Source organism: Lytechinus variegatus, chromosome 9, assembly GCF_018143015.1.
Source record: "Lytechinus variegatus isolate NC3 chromosome 9, Lvar_3.0, whole genome shotgun sequence".
Classification (NCBI taxonomy): domain Eukaryota; kingdom Metazoa; phylum Echinodermata; class Echinoidea; order Temnopleuroida; family Toxopneustidae; genus Lytechinus; species Lytechinus variegatus.
The window spans coordinates 29,343,682-29,364,296 of NC_054748.1; the positions used below are offsets into that span (position 1 = coordinate 29,343,682).

Here is a 20,615-nt window from a genome sequence, read left to right on the forward strand (position 1 = left end):
CGATCAGTCTTTGGTGAAAAAGCTTGATGGTTCTGCTCCCCAAGAGCTTGCAAATATATGATTCTGGTTTCACTAATTGCAATCCTCTCCTCGCACCCCACCCTTCCCCACTAGCCCCCCCCCCCCAGGCAAGCGACCTACAGAGGGATGGTCAGTCTGCCTCTGAAGAATTTTCATACAAACATTAATGGAAGAATTTATTTTTACACAAAACAGGTCAATAAGCAAATTTATGATATTTTTCATTTATGATGAAATTCTGATCGCCTATGTAAATATGTATATATATATTATGCATACCATATTCAAATACTTGGTGAATATTTTTAGACACAATTTTTAGAACTCTCAATGCAGTACTTATGTATTTGATTCTTCAAGATTTTATTATAGAATAAATAATTTCACAAATATGTATTTTTATGAAAAAAAAGAAAGCTATATCTCTTTTTGGTTTTTGTGGTCAATGACAATCTTGAATTAGTTTGGGATGATTATAGGTCCAGATTGATAGGATAATACACATATGTATTTGAAAACAAATGAACACTCTTTGATTTGGTAGAGAAAATTATATCACCGTTTTGTCATCATGCACAATACCATAATCAGCATATTGTCAGATTTTGCTATCCTAAATAGTTACCTCATATATACATACATAGTCCGGGTGAAATTAAATGCATGTACAGGGATAACTCTTTTGAAAGATACAAGACGAGAATACCAGAATTACTTTGTCTTTATACTGTTATGTAGAAGTGCCTGGAGTATCTATCCCTTACATTTGAGGCAGCAATGCATGAAGTTAGGAGTAAATTCCTTGATTTTTCTTATCCATAATTAGTTTTAGTATCGTGGACTCTTGTAATGTATCAGGGAGGTCATTCCACAGGATTACTTAAATATTGCATATTCATGACTCAAAAAACAATTCCAGTCATTCTAACAGTACTAATGTTTTTGGCATGTCAAGTACTTAATTGTGTTTTGTACTACCGGGGCCCGTTGCAGAAAGAGTTGCGTTTAAACGCAAGCCAAAAAATTAATCGCAAGTCCAAAATGCGCGCTGTTGATTGGTTGAAAATCAAGTTGCGCCTAAATTTGTAGAGTTGCGATTGATTGCAACTCTTTCTGCAACGGGCACCGGGTCCTATCTTACAAAGAGTTGCCATCAATGTTGTAATTTTTCCTACAGGAAATTTGCACGAATTCTTTGTAAACAAAGAGGAAACACACTAAATTGTCAAGAGAATGATGAATGTGCATCATATCTAGAAAACATTTTGAACAAACATGCATTTTAGATGTTAGTCTTGCTGGCTTTCCATAGTTTTGGTTGATTGGATCAATCGCAACTCTTGTGAGAAGAAGCCCTGGTTGGAGGAAACATAGCGGAATGTGGAAATCATCCAATATGCCAGGACATGAAAATCATCTTCTCTAAGACAAGAAGAGAGCTGTTCTGAAGATTATATGGAGCTTGAGAAATTAAACACATTCCACTTCAAATAAATGTCTTTCAATTCATACAAATTATGAATTTTCTTAATTAAAAGTCTGTGGCCGATTCTGTCAGTTCGTGAAATTTCGGAGTTTTATGAGAATTAAATTACATTTCGATCCTGTGTGTTCTCAATATTTTCAGTCAAGTGAACAAGAAAAAAGGGAAAAGAAAAAAAAACTTGTTAATCCAGAAGAAATTTGTCACTTTCATATTTCTAAAATTGGAAGTGAAATTTAGGTACGGCAACAAAGAAGATTTTTTGACGCTCAAATTGGCAAAATGTGTGTACTTAATAGAATGTGTGATTTTTATACTGTTTTTAATGATTACACGGATGAATATTTTATCATAAATTTTGATGTATATATTGAATATTTTGCTACACCTTTATATACACTCATTATAGCCGTAGGAGTGAATAGTTTGTACCGGTTACCACATGTGCATTTAGTTTCATGCTATATCCATTATTTTTATGAGAGGAAGTGATATATTTTGTGGATGTATGTTGTACTTGTAAGTTTGGATATATTTCATTGAGTCTATGAAAATTCAGATATATTCTATCTTCTATTTCCAAGTTTCTTTTCACTTGTATGACCATGATTAGCGAAACTGAAGTTTGGACACAGCAACAAGATAAGATAATACTTGAAGATACAAGTGAAATAAAATATTGTGAATAAAACAAATAATACACAGCTTTACATTTGTGATGCTAGTGGCATAACAGCCAAGTCTTATGCTTGCACAAGCTAATGCAAACGTACTTGTATGACCATGATTAGCGAAACTGAAGTTTGGACACAGCAACAAGATAATACTTGAAGATACAAATGAAATAAAATAAAAAACAAATAATGCACAGCTTTACATTTGTGATGTTAGTGACATTACAGCTAAATCTTATACTTGCTGCAAGCGCATTGTCACAATAAAAACCATTGTAAAAAAAATGCCACTGACACACACACTTTGAACATTATTGTCATCAAAGACACTTAACAGTACCATGTATAATCTGTCCCAAAACTTAATAACTCATCTATTTTTGGAGGATGATTATGTTCAAGACAAGAGATTCAGTCACATTTTGAAATTGAAAAACAAAATGTCACATATATATATTTCTTGCAAAGCAACACATAAGTTTGAATGAATCACAATATTTTGTATGTAGTCTGATTTCATTTCACATGTTTATCACATTTTTTATGTATGTACTATCCTCACTCTTCATATATGTAAATAAGAAAAATGGATAAAGTGATTTTTTTTCTATATTGATGAAATCGTGGATTATATTAGAAATTCTCTGGTAGAAATATCTTAAAGACTTTGAAATTGAAACAAAATCAGTACTGAGTAATCATGTGGATGAAAAAAGATTGATTAGTTGACAAATAATTTAGAAATTGTTAAGTGAAACGCGGAGGCTTGTGGATGTAGTGTTTCTTATATAGGGGTATTCCAGACTGGAAGATTGTATGATTTAATAGAGTAAAATTAGATAAACAACACACGTAATTTCATTAAAAATGGATGGAAAAACAAAGTTATGACATTTTTTAATTATGATGATAGCATGCATTTAATGTTTTCACAAGATATTGCTAAATTTGATAATTGAATAATCTGTTATTTTCAATCAGATTATGGCAAAACTTTTAGCTTTATGCCTATTCAATTTTACTCTCTTTAGTGTTCAGACTGGAATACCTCTACCTACATGTATAAGATATTCAATGCGATATTCTGAAGTTAATAGTGTAAATGATATATGATAAATTGAGCTAGTTGTGATTATGTTGTCCGTATTGCTGAAAAAAAGGAGATTTGTTAGAATTATTCAAACTGAGCAGAAATTTATTTGCAATTTAATTGCAAGACTTTCAATTGGTCCTAAAATTTACTTGCAAGTAATTGCAAGCCTCTTGCTAACTTGCTTTATCAATTCTACTACCACCATAAAATAAAATTATATTGCCTTAGTGTTTGCAGAGTATTGGATTTGCACACTTGTACGAGAGGCAAATTCAGATTTTACTCAATTTGAATACAAGAAAATTAACTTGATGCGAGTTTTGCCTTAAATCTGGAATGAAATCCAAATCAATTGTAAATTTGAGACACAGAAAGTGTTGTCAATATTAGAAGTAAGATCCACCTGCCTTCATTAAAAGATTCTTTTTGATGTGATAGCTGAATATTTGTCATGCTATGTGATTTTATTTAGTTGTTCTAGTTTGTGGGAGAAAAAAAAATTGAATTGCTTTTTCAGAGAATGTATTTGGAACTAGATGGGTGTATTTTTTTACTAAGCATGTCAATGTACATGATGATGGTGGTGATGATGGTGATGGTTATGATTATGGTGGTGGTTATGGTGATGATGATGGTTATGGTGGTGATGGTGGTGGTGGTAATACCATGGTCACATTTGCTCTACGGCGAGTCGAAAATAGCCGTTTCAGCATTTTTTGTACCAACTTCATATAGGTGATTTGAATTGAAATTAATAAAACGACTGTTGTTGACTCGCCGTACGGCTGCCGTAGATCAAATGTGACCAAGGTATTATGGTGATGATGGTGGTTATGGTGATGATTATGGTGGTGGTGGTTATGGTGATGATGGTGGTGGTTATGGTGATGATGGTGGTGGTGGTTATGGTGATGATGGTGGTGGTGGTTATGGTGATGATGGTGGTGGTGGTGATGATGGTGGTGGTGGTTATGATGGTGGTTATGGTGATGATGATGATGGTGGTGCTTATGGTGATGATGGTGGTGGTTCTGATGGTGGTGGTTATGATTATGATGGTGGTGGTTATGGTGATGATGGTGGTTATGGTGATGATGCTGGTAGTGGTGCTTATGGTGATGGTGGTTATGGTGATGATGGTTATGGTGATGGTGGTGATGGTTATGATGGTGGTGGTGGTGCTTATGGTGATGATGGTGGTGGTTATGGTGATGATGGTGGTTATGGTGATGATGATGGTGGTTGTGGTGATGATGGTGGTGGTTATGGTGATGATGGTGGTGGTTATGATGGTGGTTATGGTGATGGTGGTGGTTATGATGATGGTTATGATGATGGTGATGATGGTGGTTATGATGGTGATGGTGGTTATGATGGTGGTGGTCATGGTGATGATGGTGGTGGTTATAGTGATGATGGTGGTGGTGGTTATGGTGATGATGATGGTGGTTGTGGTGATGATGGTGGTGGTTATGATGGTGGTGGTGCACTGTGATACAAACGTTCTGCTCTACTATGGTGGTTATGGTGACGGTGGTGGTTATGGTGATGGTGGTGGTTATGGTGATGGTGGTGGTTATGATGGTGATGATGGTGGTGGTTATGGTGATGATGGTGGTGGTGGTTATGATGGTGGTGGTGGTTATGGTGATGATGGTGGTGGTTATGGTGATGATGGTGGTGGTGATGGTGATGGTCGTGGTTATGCTGATGATGGTGGTGGTGGTTATGATGATGTTGGTGGTGGTTTTGATGATGGTGGTGGTCAGGATGATGATGATGGTGTTTAAAATTATGAATTATACTTTTGCATTATGAATAATAAAAAAATGAAACAAACAAACAGAACACAAGACCGGCCAATATCAGAACATTATCAAAAAATATATTTGATACTGAAAAGCTGCTTTACTTATCAGTACTTCATATCTTCATGCAGGTGCACTGTGATACAAACGTTCTGCTCTACTATTACAAATATTTCACTAGTAAAACAAATATGTTCAAATTAAAAGAAAACCATTTTACCAGCATATTCATGATCATTTGTTTTGTGATATCAATATTAATATTATCGACCACCAAAACCCTGAAATGTTACATTCATAAAATGAAAATAACCCACTTATGATTTTTTAGGTTATACAGTACAGTGGTGCTAAAAATTAGTGAACCCCAGCAGAAATGCATTCCTTCATGCCGAGTGTTGAATGTAGACAACAACAATACAATGTTCAGCAAGCCCAGAGAAACAAACTTTATTAAAGGAGAATGAAACCATTGGAACAAGATAGCTTGTGTGAAAACGTCAAACAGATCAACAAAACTTTGAGAAAAATCAGACAAATAATGAGAAAGTTATGAGCATTTGAATATTGCGATCACTAATGCTATGGAGATCCTCAAATTGGCAATGCGACAAAGATGTGTGATGTCACTGGTGAACAACTCTCCCCATTACTTTAGTATATATTTCACTTGAATTGCCTCTTTTATCACATTTATCCATAAATCATACTGTTCTTTCTACATTAGGGCATGTGATACATATTTTTTAAGAATACATCATGGATAAAGAGTTTGTATCATCATTAGAAAAAGCAAAAAGAGACATTTTGAGGGTATTTTATAGTCCACCAAAGGGAAAGTTGTTCATCAGTGACATCACACTTCCTTGTCGCGTTGCCAATGTGAGGATCTCCATAGCATTAGTGATTGCAATATTCAAATGCTCATAACTTTTTCACTATTTGTCCGATTTTTCTCAAACTTTCTTTATTCTCATTCTTTGATTTTTCTGTTTCTACACAAGCCTATTTGTTTCAAAGGTTTCATTCCCCTTTGAATATAATATTTTATCACCTGACTTCACAATTAAATATGTAGAAGATAGCAGATGTTCATTTCTGGTGGGGTTAACTAACTTTTTAGCACAACTGTATATTAGTGTATTACAATATCATACATAGAAATTTTTTTTTTTACATTGGTAAAATCTTGTGCTACTATCTGAAAAGCATGCATGATACATCTTGGAAGCCACATTGAATTGGACACATCTTCCCCCTTTTCCTCTCCCCAAACTCAAGTTTGAAAGCAAAACCCTTGTTCACTGAAAATGTTATAATTTTTGTCTTCAGTAACTTGGAAAATCCATACCTGCAGTCCATGTACACAAATCTTCACTCAAGACTGTACACATTATAATGAATTACAAATGATAATAATAATCCAATTATATGTAGCGAGTAATACATCGGAACGACATGTCTTAGCACTTTACAGATATATTATTACCCCGGTCATCGGATTCAATCAGTCATTCCCGCACACAATGTATGCACATCCTCCACTCCCTGGGGAGTATTCCAGTCAGTCACCTGTGAGGAGCACACAATACTGGACAAGCTACAATGACTTTCACATCCTACCGGGTACCCATTTCGAGGTCGAGAGTGGCAAAAAGTGTGGATTAACGCCTTGCCAAAGGACGCAAGACCGCGGTGGGATTCGAACAAACGACCCTCTGTTCACAAGGAGAGAGTCAGAACCACTACACCACGGCTCCTCCACAAACAAGAGCCAGTTCCTAAAAACTACCCCCCCCCCATTTGAATACTTGATTACCTTTCTCTTACACAAAATAATGCATACCGTAATCATTTATGGCAGTGCTGAGCATTTTACTCAAATAACACATATTTTTATTTATTTGTTTTATTCTTTTTTTTTTTGGGGGGGGCACACCAAATCATATTTTGATACAGATGGGGGGTTGCCTCATAAATCCATGAGATGGGGGTCTATAAAGGATGTTGCTTTGGGGTCTTGGGAACTATGACCTATTGTTTTTTTTTCAATTGGTCTATTTACCAACTCGTCTATCATTAGTTAGTCCACTATACACAGGGTCTAATTGCCATTTCATCCAATAACCAGTTGGGTATAGCCATTTAGTCCATATACCATTTGGTCTAAGTGGTAATTGGGTGAAATAAATGAAAATTAAATGGATATTAGACCAACTGATTATGAGACGAAATGGTCATGGACAAACTGGCGATTAGACAAAGTGACAATTGGACCAAATGTTGATGAATGGAATATACTATATCTATGGAACTATCATATGGTACTATGGTTCACTGTCATTTTCACACCTTTTCTATATTACCATTGCACAAGAGAAATAAAGAACTGGACAGTATAAACAACATAAGAATAAAAAAGAGAGCTTTCCACTTAGGTATTGATATATGGTAGTAGGAATCTGAAAAGAATACTCCCCAGGGAGTGTGTAATGTACATGTATATGTACACATTACCCATGGGCAAGAATGATTAAAACCAATGATGATTTATGAAATGCTCAGATACATGGGCTAATAAAACCATGTATCTAGGAAAATAATAAATAGGAACAGCTAAAAATAAACATCGTAAGAATTGAAAAAAAGATAGCTTTCCACTTAGGTATTGATATACCTTAGTCTGAATCTGAAAGGTATACTCCCCAGGGAGTGTGTAATGTACATGCATGCATTACCCATGGGCAAGAATGATTAAAACCAATAATGATTTATGAAATGCTTAGATGAATGGGCTAATAAAACCGTGTATCAAAAAAATAAATAGGAACAGCTAAAGATAGACTATTATTTTAGAATTATGACATACATGTAAGTAGTCGCCTTCTTTTTCTTATAAAGAATTCTGTACAGGAAGAGGGAGACTGCTTTCAGAAATATTATGTTGCCAGAATTGCTATAATTCTAAAATACAGCCTTTTCTCAGCTGACCTCAAAATTCTTGAATTCTTAGATACAAGGGCCTGTATTCTGAACTCGGGTTTGAAATCAATCTCTGGGCCCTGTCTAACAAAGAGTTGCGATTGAATTGATCAATCGTAACCATGGACAGCCAGCAATATCAACATATGAAATACATGTTTGCTCAAAATATTTTTTGGATATGATGTATATTCCTACATCCGTCATTTTCTTTAAAATTCAGTGTGCTATAACTCTTTGTATTTAAATGAGACTTCAGAATACTGGCCTATGTTTTACAACCCAAAGACAATATCAAATAAGAAATTATTGTCATTATTCTGGTGGGTGTGTCATAAAGCTGTTCATAAGTATAGCGACTTTAAGAACGACTGGTGATCCTTTCTTGCAGTAAATGGGTACCCACTAGGTACGAATTCACTAAATACACAAGTGCCTAATCAGGGTAGCCGTGCTAAAGCCAGAGAAATAATATGTGTAGCCTTTAGAAACATTGCATTAAGTGCTTCATCATTTTTATTATCATTATTAGTATCATTATTAATAAAAGATCTAGTAACAATTCTCTCTCCTCTTTCATATTTATCACCAGTTACATAAATATATAGCATATACATACATATATATATATATACATAATATATACCTCAAACAACTTGACCAAAATTGCCTTTAAACTCTGGATATAGATCTGGTATCAATTTTCCCACCTTATTTTCTCTTCAATCAATCCTTACCCTTTCAAGGCCACTATACATCTCAATAGATTTTACTGTATCGAAATCTACTAAGTCCATACCTCAAACAAGAGGTTGCATGAGTTGCCAACAGATGCTTTATGAAAATATAAGAAGCATTTCATCATTTTCGTCAAAGGGCTTGTCAGAAACTTTATCCAACAATGTGTGTTTAATATAGACAAAATCTGTTTGATCATAAAAAAATCTGTTACCTCGGTATCAGTCAGACAGCTGTGCTACTCAGCCAATCAGAATCAAGGAGAGTTGTCGGATTTGATGACCTATCAGTCAATTAGTATTGATGTACCACTCTCCTGGTACCAATTCACTTTTGCCTTTCATCAAAAGTCTATATAGATCGCATTTTCTCACATAACTATACTAAGAAAAGTCTACCAAGACTTACAGATCTAGTCCAAAAGCTTGCCAAAATTTCCTATGGACTCAACATAAAAAATCTAGTACAAATTTGATTCCACCTACTGTCTGTGATGACATTTTTTACCTCTTTAAGAGGTCTTCATAAATTGCAATTACAGTCCGACCTCTCTTATCCGGACACGTTGGGACCAGCACCAATCCGGATAAGGGATTTATCCGGATCTGGGAGACCCAATATTAAATACACGCAGCTGCGTTGCCGGCTGCCTCCCCAGGCCACCGGCGGTAGCTACACTGCACTATTGTAGTGGGCGTACGGTAAAGACAATATTCACTGCAGAGTCAGTGCAAATTATAGGCAGTGTTTTTTATTGAAATGAAATCGATCGATGGCCAAAACTCTTGGATAATTTACCTGCTAAAATGACTGAGGTATACATCGAGCATACTTCGAAAGAAAGTGAATGACTCGATGAAACCAAGTTTTAAAATTAGATCATCGCGGCGGGTATCGCAGCTTCGCAATGTCAGCCATTGTTCCACTGACTGTAGGCTCAAACATGATAGATGGCGCTGTCCGTATTGAGGCCTAAAGTTAGCTAGCAAGACATGTGTTGTTTTTCCCGCGAATCAAAAAGAGAAACGTGATGAAATGTTTGCGCTGCACCCTGATTTACTGGAAATTATCATTCCTAAAGTTCTTTTGGTGATTTGGGTGAGATATTTTCATGAAAAATATGTTTGGTGTAGTGTGAATATGTTGGGAAATATATGTAATCAGTGTGGGTTTATGTATAGGATTGAGTTTAGATTGAAATCTCATTTCCTCACGTACCTGTACTAGATTTTAAAAAAAAAAAAAATCTCGGCAAGTGTGCGTCCGGATAATAGAGAGATCCGGATAAGGGGAGGCCGGATAAGAGAGGTCGGACTGTACTGTACTTCAAAAAGCTTACCAAGGCAATGGACGAGCAAAATAGTCCAAAAGCTTTCACACATTGCATAAGAAAAATCAAGTCTAATATACATGTAAGAGACCCAAACACCTACTAGTATTCCAAAATCTTGCCTAAAGTGACAAAGGATTCAATATAAATATGTGACCAATCAATGTCAATCTTTCATCAATTGTCTTTTTGGTAAAAATTTCTCACCTTTTAAAGGTCTTCATAAACAGCTCTTACTCTACTACAAAATATCTAGTTAAACCCAAATACCTAGTCCAGAAACTTGCCTAAATGCCGACTCGATATACAGAGTAAATACCTGGTACCAATTCGATCTCCCATCTTTCACTGATCTCCTCTCTTTCAACAACTGTCTATAGGCTATAGATCAATTTTCTCACCTCTTGGAGGTCTTCATAAATAGCTTTTACTCTACTACAAAATGTCTACTTAAACACAAACACCTAGTCCAAAAGCTTGCCTAAATGCCCTATCGACTCGATATAAAGGTCTGGAACCAGTTCTCTTTCCTCTTCCTTTTCGCTACCTTGGAAGGCCAGGATCTCTTCTTCACTCGTGATTCCAGTCAAGACGGCCAAGGTTTTCAATCCACAGTTCTTACCTAAGAGGATATCTGTGTTCAGACGATCACCGATCATCACTGTCCGGTCAGGGTTCACGTTAAATCTAAAGAGAGGATATTGGATGGGATGTTAGAAATAATTAAGTTTTATGAGTATTCAGTGCTTGCTTAGGTGAATGTACAGGAAATTTGCTTGAGAAAATTTTTAGGGGTTTATATTTAGAATTTACAGTGTCCCTCATTGGCCTGATTTGATAATATTGTGTCAGGAGGCTTGTCCTTACAATTGGCTTTGTAGCTTATAAGCTTTCCATTGGTATATTACTTGTCAATTTCACATTTCGCTTCAGATGTGTCTTTAACCCATAGAGGTATTATCCCTTTTGCGAGACATTTTTGGCCATACCCATAGATCCAGAAAGCAGGAATACACATGTTACCAGATATTAAAATAGAAAGAAAAAAAATGCACCTTTTCTCGCATGGTATGATTTTCTTTATCAACCATTTTATTAAAGTTATATCTATTGAAACTTCGCCAAAAGTACGCATGAAATCGTTCAATTCTTATTTAGAAAATGCAAAATTGCCCCAATGAGAAGCTCGGTTGCTTTGCTCCCGTGCTTTTGAGACATTCGAGTTCCTTCAAAAATTTGTATGCATCCTGCCCCCCAGGAAAACATTTCTGAATATATATATATTCAAATCTAGGGGAATATCACACCTTAATCCAGCAAAACACAAGGACAAACAAAAATTAAAGTACTACACTTAATCTTGGCTCACACTGTTACAGAACTAATGATTTAAGAAAAAAGAAAAGGAAATATTCTAAGCCCTGATATAAACTTACTTTTCTTGGATACAATCGAACATAAATTTGCTAGGTTTGCCAAGAACTGTTGCTGTCCTGTTTGCAGCAACTTCTACAGGTCGCACGAGGGAGCCTGTGCCTGGGTTTTGAAAAGGCATTGAGGGGGAAAAACACAGTTAAAATCCACTAGTCACTGTACGGTAAAAGCAAAATAATTCTTTTAGGCCTGAGAGTGATATGACACAGATATCCATTCCTGCCAACCTGAACAAGAACATGTCAGTATTTTCAAGGCTGAAAATCTGTATTTTGATGAGGAAATTCGTATTTTCACAGGAATACCATAGGACAACACATAAACTGAAACTTCAGAAATCAGTATTTTGCATGAAACCATCAGTATCCTCTATTTTCAGTATTAAATACAGAAAATCAGTACTACTTGGCAGCTCTGGATCTCACTTTCATAATCTTCCATCTTCGTTTTTTTTCCATTTTCTCTCCCCATCAATTCTTATTTTTCAATACAATCACCCACTTCCATTTTCCCCTTATTCTTTTTCTTTTCGTTTTAAAGCAATCACCCTGCCCCTGTAGTGCCATCAAAGGGTGTACAGGGGGATATGACGAAGAAATGAATGAAATCAAGAGCAGTTACCAGGCATGACGATATCCGAGTTCCTGAGCGGGAATTGTTGATCCACGTTGGTACCGATGAACACCGAGTTAGGTCTGCTCAGGTAGGAAGCAGCCTTGAGGAGCTTCATAAAACTGAAGTACTGATCGAACCCTACTACAACACCACTGACCTGAAAAATACAAGGACCACCAGAGGGAGTGTTTCACAAAGAGTTAGATCAGGGGAGCGCTTCATCAATACTTGCATCGGACAAGTTGTCAGATCTGACATCTTTCCATGATTTTGATTGGCTGAGAGGCACTGTTCCAATGGTAACTGTCGGATAAAATGGGACTTGTCGGATAAAACGTCCGACAAGTCCTTTCATGAAACCCCCCCCCCCCCCCCCCCCGACTACACCTCATGCCAGGGGTGGACATGCAAAAAAAAAGGGGGGGTGCCCAAAAAATGGAAGGGCCCAGTTTATAAGCAGTTTTGCTTTTTTGGTGTCCTGGCCATTTTTGAATTATGATTTTGTTTGTTAATGGATGATTTGTATGATACATATGTTATGATGTTCATGTACTATGTTGATTTTAAATGGTCAAATAAATGAGAAAAAGGTCATTTCGTCCATGAAAAGTTTGAGAAGCAACCCCCTCCCCAAAAAAGGTTATCACTAGTGTCTGAACAACATATTGCCATTAAAAATACATGCTGTAACTTTCAAAAGAGTGGGCACACTTGAGTGAACAACGGCATATTTACATTAAAAATCTTGACTATGGCTCCAAAGGGGGGGGGGGGGGTAATGGGCCAGATGTGCCCTCCCCTCCTCCCCCCGATCCCCCACTGCCTCATGCTTACAGCTAAGCTTATTCTTGCCTTACATCGTATTCAAGGGGGTGTTTCACAAAGAATTAAAGTACAACTTAAAGTCATGCTTAAATGCTGATGGGCACATGTTATCCAATCTCATGGACTCTTTGCACATCGAATTAATTGCGGGGGGATAATGACAATTGTTTCCATGTTATTTTCTTTAATTCAGGATATCTATATTGTACCATTGCCTTTTATTAGCTCATCTGATTTGTGTGTAGGGGAGAAATTGAATTATTACTATTGTTGAATTTAATTGTACGAATGTGCAAAGATTACATCACCAGCACACAAAGGGTTACTATGCAGTTGTGCATGGCCTCTCAGCGAGTGATTCGACCAATGTGGTGATGCCTTCTTTACGGCATGCAACAGGGAATTTAAGTGTGGCTCTAAGTCACACTTAATTCTAAGTAGAACACCCCCAGGTTTTTAAGCCAGTGGACATATCTATAGAGTGTGTCCCAGAAAAAAAGGAACCCCTTTTCATAGATAGATGTAACAACAATAGATTATGTTTTCATCATGGATTTAACACTAATTATCAGAATTAAATCTCTTCCTTTATTTCAGAACTTAGCAATCATTCATGCATGACAAATTGAAAACAAAAAATACTGAGGCATGTCAGAAATTATCATGTATCAATTTTAAATACCATAAATCATAAAAGCTTATGTTTGAAAAAAAGCAGAGAATCCTGCTTTTCTTTTGTTGGGACACATCAAATCATCACATATGAAACAAACTTTTACTTACATCTGGATCCAGAACTATGTTGTCAGCTCGATGTTCTAGAATTTGACCTTCCACATCATCTGGCTATTGGAGAAACATTGAAAGTAGAAATGTAAAACATGGTTGAAGAGGGAGAAAGATGAGAAATTGAATTCAATACTACTTTTGATGACATTTAAGAGTCTTTGATTCATTGAACATTATTTTATTCCAGTATAGTACACATTTCCCATAGACTGAGTTATCACATGACTGGATTGGTTTTGCAAATACATATTTTAGTTGACTTCAATATGTTCAACACAACAGGGTAACATCTTGCTTTTCATTTATTGTTTGTGGTGTTCCTCAGGATTCTGTGATAGGACCTACATTGTTTTTTATATACACATATATCAATAATAATAATATGCAACATTCATATCGCGCTTTACATTGTTTCTAAACACTGCATACTACATTATAACCCCAGCTTTAGCACAACTCTGACTGCTTGCTCATGCATTCAAGGATTTCTTCCTAATGGGTACACATTTACTATACCTGGGTGGTATAGAGTGGTAAATGTAGTTAAACGGTGCCTAAAACGTAATTACTCACCCCTGTTCCGATGTACTCAATACCATGTTCCTTCATCTCCTCTTCCAATCCTGTCATTCCCATCAGATAAACCTTGCCGCTGAAATGGAGTTTGTACTTCAGATAGAGAGCTGCACAGTACGCCGTACCGAAGATCTCATCCTAAGAATATCAACATCAAATGTGTGTCACACACAATAACTAAATAAAATTGGATAATAGATTTTATAATGTGATAACTTTTAATGATAAATCCCATTATGCTATTTTACTTGTTTGATTTTGGTCTATTAATTAAAATATATGTTTTCTAGAGGTGAACTTGAATCTAAACTTTTATGAAACATTTTTGAAAAAAAAATTTCTTGTAATATTTCTCCCCTCATCTAATACATCTTGAATAGTTGTTTTGGTTGTTACAAGAAAAACATATTGCAGCAATGATGCTTCTAAAAGGGTTAAAACAATCATGAAAATAAGAATTCCACAGAAGAAAATCTAAATGAGAAATGCTCAGAGCAATGTCAAAAGAGACTTGCACCTTCAACACTCTTTTTGTGTAGTTTCATAATACAACTTTTCTGTGTTTTTGCTGACAAACTTGCTCTGGAGCAATCAGATACAAGGATTTTGGTAGCTTAAAAAAGTCAGTAAAAAAATCTATTCTCTTCATGAATTGCTTCCAGACCAGAATATAACCAGCGCCACATATTCAAACTTACCTTAGATACCACAAATCCCATTTTTGTGAATTTCTCCTGGTACTGAACCCTTGATTTCGTGCTGTTGTTTGTAACGAAAATCGGTTGCTTGCCCTGAAGGAAAGAAGAGTTACACACTTTGATTTGAATGGAAAATATATCTTTGCCCACTGAACATGTAACACCTTGTTGGTGTTTCATAAAGTTGTTCATAAGTTAAGAGCGACTATAAGAGCCACATGAAGACCGACACCACCCGGTACTAGGTTGGAAGACAGACATTTTTCCTCATTTGTAATTTACCCTTTCTTGTACTTCTCTCAACTTTTTTGTTTTGCTCTCTTCTAAGCGCCTTGAGCATTTAATCAAAATGGAAAAAATGCTATATAAATCTTATGTATTATTATTATTATTATCGTTATTATTATAAGAATGACTGGTGATCCTTTCTTGTGGTAAATGGTTTATACATTGGCAGTGGCCCGAGGCAACCAAAAATGAGAGTCGGGCCACCAAAATTCTGTAAGCCCACACTTGGTGGCCCAGTCGGGCTACCAAAGTTTTGATGAATTGTAATGTTTCTATTGTTTAAGGGCCACCCAGAATAGGAAATTGATGATTTGGTGACTCTGTCGGGCCACCACGAAAAAAAGTTAGTGTGTAGCCTTGACATTGGCAATGGTTTAGTGCGACCAGTCATTCTTAAAGTCCCTCTTAAGAACAGCTTTATAAAAAGGCACCCAATAAACTTTGAACAGAAACGTAATATCATCATCATGGCCATCATCACCATATTCCTCATTTTCATCATCATCATCAGTTCCATTAGACAATGGGTCAACCTGCTATCTTCTTCACTCTGTGATTCCTACAGACTTTCTACAGTGATTACCTGGTTCCTGTAGGCAATGGCCCATATTCTGAAGTCAGGTTTGACTCAGACCATGGTCTAAGTCTGTGCTAAAATTATGGGAAGCCAAAAATTCTGTTTAAATTGCATATTTTTTTAAAATACTTTTTTGTTTCCTTTTGCTTTCATAATGATGACAAATACTTCAAAATACTTCATTTATCAATCCCAGACAAATTGGGTGTAATATGAGTTAATAAATTTGATGTGAATGTTAGGGATTTGTGCCCCAATTGGCTCTCCATAGTTAGACCACAATTTTAAACCCGAGTTCAGAATAAGGGCCAATGGGTTTATCTGTTGACTACGGAAGTTTGTGTGATTCCTAAATGGAGAGGATTTGTAGGTTCCAGTAGACAATGGGTTAACCTGTCACTTCCGAAAACTCTGTAGATCTCTACACAATGCCACAATAAAGAGATAACTTTCTTACAGTAGTAATAATGATAATAACAACAATAATGATAACAATAATGAAAAAAAAATAATGATAATAACAACAATAATAATAATAACCAAGATCTCTCCTCGCCTTCGGATGAACGACATTCAGAAGGCAGCTATCTTGGGTACAACCAGATTGATAAGACTCTCGGACGTTAGTAGTGTAAAGTTCCTAGTTGCACTTGAAACTACTTGGTGCTTTTTGCTAGAGCAAAGTTATTTGAGAAAAAATACGGACTTGATCATGTTTAGAGGAATAATAATGATAAAATAATAACTCTTTGTTTACCCAATGTAGCTGTAGCCACTTCAGCTGTAAGATTTTCTTCCGGCAGGCCATACATAGCATGAAATGTTATTATTACCCTTCTCCATTCTCACAAGAAATCAGAAGCTCCTATTTCAAAGTCTTAGTCAAAGGACAAGTCCACCTGAACAAAAAGTCGATTTAAATAAAAAGAGAAAAATCCAACAAGCAGAACACTTAAAATTTCATCAAAATTGGATGTAAAATAGGAAAGTTATGACATTTTAAAGTTTTGCTTAATTTCACAAAACAGTTATAGGCACATGCTGGCTGGTATGCAAATGAGGAGCCTATGACATCATCCACTCACTATTTTCTTTTGTATTTTATTATATGAAATTTTCTAATTTTCTCCTCATTGTCAAGTGATACAACGATTAATTCCTCACTGAATGTGTGGAATTAGCATTGTTTAATACTATATGGTTCAGTCAAGTTGGTCTTTATTGTCAAATCTATAAAAAATGAAATATTGTATGATTCAAACAATAAAAAACAAAAGAAATAGTGAGTGGACATCATCGACTGACTCTCCTAGTTGTGCATATCACTGTTTTGGAAAAATAAGGGAAACTTATTTCACAAACTTATGTCACAACTTTCTTATTTTACATCCTATTTTGATGAAATTTTCAGCACTATGCTAGTTTGATTTTTCTCTGTTTATTTTAAGAAGTCAGCATTTTCCTGGGTGGACTTGACCTTTAAGGACTGGCCAAGGATTGAAACCATGACCTCTACACTCACCATTGATCTGAGTTTATTAATCGTTTCCACAGCACCAGGGACAGGGGTTGTAGAATGCCAAAGAACTCCTGAAAATACAAAAATCAGGGCTTAAATTAATTGAAGCCCATTGAAGGCCAGGGAAGCAGTTGGTCTGGACTCCACTTTTCCGGACCCTTGCTCTACTCCAAATCTTTCTCATGGTATAAAAAGACTAAAATGTTTTATTAAGGATGTACTTTTTACACCGTCAACTCTATGTGTTGAGTCCGATTTGCGTGAGATGTGGGAGGTTGGGCCATATACCCAATGATGTAATAAAGGTAAAACCGACGGCCAAGTACGTCCGCGGCATAACTACATGTAAAATATCGCTGTACCTGTTCAATTCAGGGAATACTCACCAAGGGTATCGTTTTGTTTCTAATATTTGTTAAGGGTAGGTTTTCACACGCCAATACTTGTTCAGGGGTGCATTTTCAGAATATGGAATATACGTGTTTAGGGTGCTTTTCGAGACCCCATGGTCACGCATGGTATCCACACGTCAATGGAAGTAGCCCCCCCCCAGCATTATACACAAAATCTGGTGATCTCATGCCAAGTCAAGGTTCCTTGCTGGTCTTTTAACTTTACCTCTCTTTTGATTGGTCTCTATGCCCCTCCCATTAATGGATCTTGGAGATTTATAATTGTCCTAACAACATACAAATGTGATGTTATGTAAAAACTTGTAGTATATAAAAAATTTGGTATTGCCCTAAAGATAAAAGAATTTAACTTAAAGCTTAAGGCTGGCAAATAATTAAAATAATCTGAGATGCTCCAATGTCTGAGCTCTTAATATAAATGATATTGTCATTTAAATACTAAGATTAAAGGGATGGTCCGGGCTGAAAATATTTATATCTTAATACATAGAGTAAAATTCACTGAGCAAAATGCTTAGAATTTCATCAAAATCGGATAACAAATAATTAAGTTATTGAAGATTAAAGTTTAGCAATATTTTGTGAAAACAGTCGTCATGAATATTCATTAGGTGGGCTGATGATGTCACATCTCCACTTTCTGTTTTCTTATGTTATTACATAAAATCATCTTTTTTTTGTTAACTCATACTTGTGTGAATAATATGTCCCCCTTATAATGAAATAAGTTGCAGCAATAAATATCCAATGCACTAATCAGTTGTCAATCCAGTTTTTCTAGTTCTTGGAGGAAAAAAATTGAATGAACCTAATTTCATATAATAAAATACAAAAGAACAAGTGGGGATGTGACATCATCAGCCCACCTAATGAATATTCATGATGACTGTATTCACAAAACATTGCTAAACTTTACAATTCAATAACTTTGCTATTGGTTATCCGATTTTGATGAAATTTTCGGCATTTTGCTCAGCGAATTCTACTCTATTTATTAAGCTATAAATACTTTCAGCCCGGCTGGACCATCCCTTTAAGGTGACCCTTTCCTTCTTAGTCCTACTCCTAAGGTTACTCTTCCTTCATCTTCAGATCAACATGATCAATCCTCCTACTCAAATCTACTCCTCCTCTTCTTCAAGCTTCATTGACTTCCTCCTTCAATCCTGAAGGAATTGTAAAATACTTGCATTTGCCAAGAAATATTTATTGGCTAATGCAAGTATTTTACAATTTACGATATTCAACGGCCGGTTGAAGATTTTTTTTGAAAATTGGCACTGCTCATAGGCTACGAACAAAGACAGAAATATGGCGACAAGATCATCGGTGAGTATCTGCTCATCTTCTTACATGAGTTTTAATAATATTTGTATTACTTTTCGTGCAAAAATAATTTTATAAATGCCTACTGGGGGGATTGAACTTCTATTCAATTTACAAAATTGTGTGATAAGCAAGTTAAACAAATCAAGTATTTTGGAGCAACACTGTTGTCTCCAAATACTTGCCTGCGTGTGTGCCAATGCTTTACCGTACCAGACTTCATGGGGAGTAAGCCTACGTATAGTAGATGACTTTTACTCCCCAGAAGCCTCCAGGCTAGAGTAGCGGTTAGTCTTGAGGACGCAACGATGATGACATTTGATATAATGAAATATATTTCATTATATCAACATCACCGTTGCGTCCTCAAGACTATGTAGTGGCACTTGTTCACTGCTACCACCCTGCCTGTGGGGAATCTACAGGTAGGACTATGGTATGCCAATGCTGTACAGAGCACACACTTTAAAAAATCATTAAAATATGACTTTTGTGACCAAAATTACTAATTTCCATACAAATGCAATTTATTTTTCATTAGTAACTCGGGAATAATTTTTGTATTCACCAGAGCGCTCAAAAACTTGAATTTTGGGCATATTTTTTTTGTACGCCCTCTATTGGTGGAAAGTAATATGGCAAGAAAATTTTCATTTTTTGATTAAGAAAAAAATAATTTAATGAATCAAATTTAAATAAAAGTCAAGTTGTATGAATAATAGGTGTAATGGAAACTGTCAGTGTAAAAAAATCAAGCATTTGCCCCAAAGAAAAAGAGAAAATAAGCCAAACATTGCCACCCTTATTTTGCCACACATGGAGATATAAGTGAGAACAAGGTTATATCATAACCTTGTTCATTGAATGAGTCATCATAACCTTGTTGTTCATTGAATGAGTGTGTAGCGGTAGTGGAGTGGAGCCTGCACGAACTTTGCCCGAGGTAACTCTATGCTGCCTCCTCTCAAAGGCCATTTCCTCCTCCTTCTTCCAGCTTCTTATTCTCTCTTCACCCTCTTCCTCTTATCCTTTCCCTTCATCTTCTTTTAATGCACATATAAGCTTCTAAAATCAGAGCAGTGTCCATTTAATACATGCACAAAAACGCAAAAAAAAATTACCCAGCGCGAAACTGAATGGGTGGGGCTGCTACATGATAAATGATCAGAATTTCGTGCGGAATTCAACATATTTGCCTTCCTTAACCTTAATGTTATTTATTCTATACCTCACCATCACAATCTAGAAGAATGGTATCGACAGAATCCAGTAATTCCTTCATTAACTGTTTCGTTAATTTTCGGCAGGTGGCCATCATTCTCAAATATTTCGCATCACATCAGCTGGGGCCAGGCTGGGTACAAATTGCGTAATCAGCTCGATTGCGCAGCGCGCGGCAAAGCGAAGGGGCGGGGGGGGGGGGGGG

The 20,615-nt window shown here is 36.1% G+C and overlaps 1 protein-coding gene across 1 annotated transcript; it reads right to left on the reverse strand.

Moving 5' to 3' along the window:
- Positions 1 to 10,120: 10,120 nt before the first annotated feature.
- Positions 10,121 to 20,558, reverse strand: LOC121421933 (glycerol-3-phosphate phosphatase-like). The gene is made up of 8 exons (XM_041616732.1): positions 20,423 to 20,558; positions 17,454 to 17,521; positions 15,067 to 15,159; positions 14,366 to 14,506; positions 13,787 to 13,849; positions 12,185 to 12,335; positions 11,566 to 11,665; positions 10,121 to 10,816 (listed from the first exon to the last, which is right to left on the reverse strand). Exons 1-8 carry the CDS (start codon positions 20,505 to 20,507, stop codon positions 10,594 to 10,596), a joined length of 924 nt encoding a protein of 307 aa, XP_041472666.1. The 5' UTR covers positions 20,508 to 20,558; the 3' UTR covers positions 10,121 to 10,593.
- Positions 20,559 to 20,615: the final 57 nt, after the last annotated feature.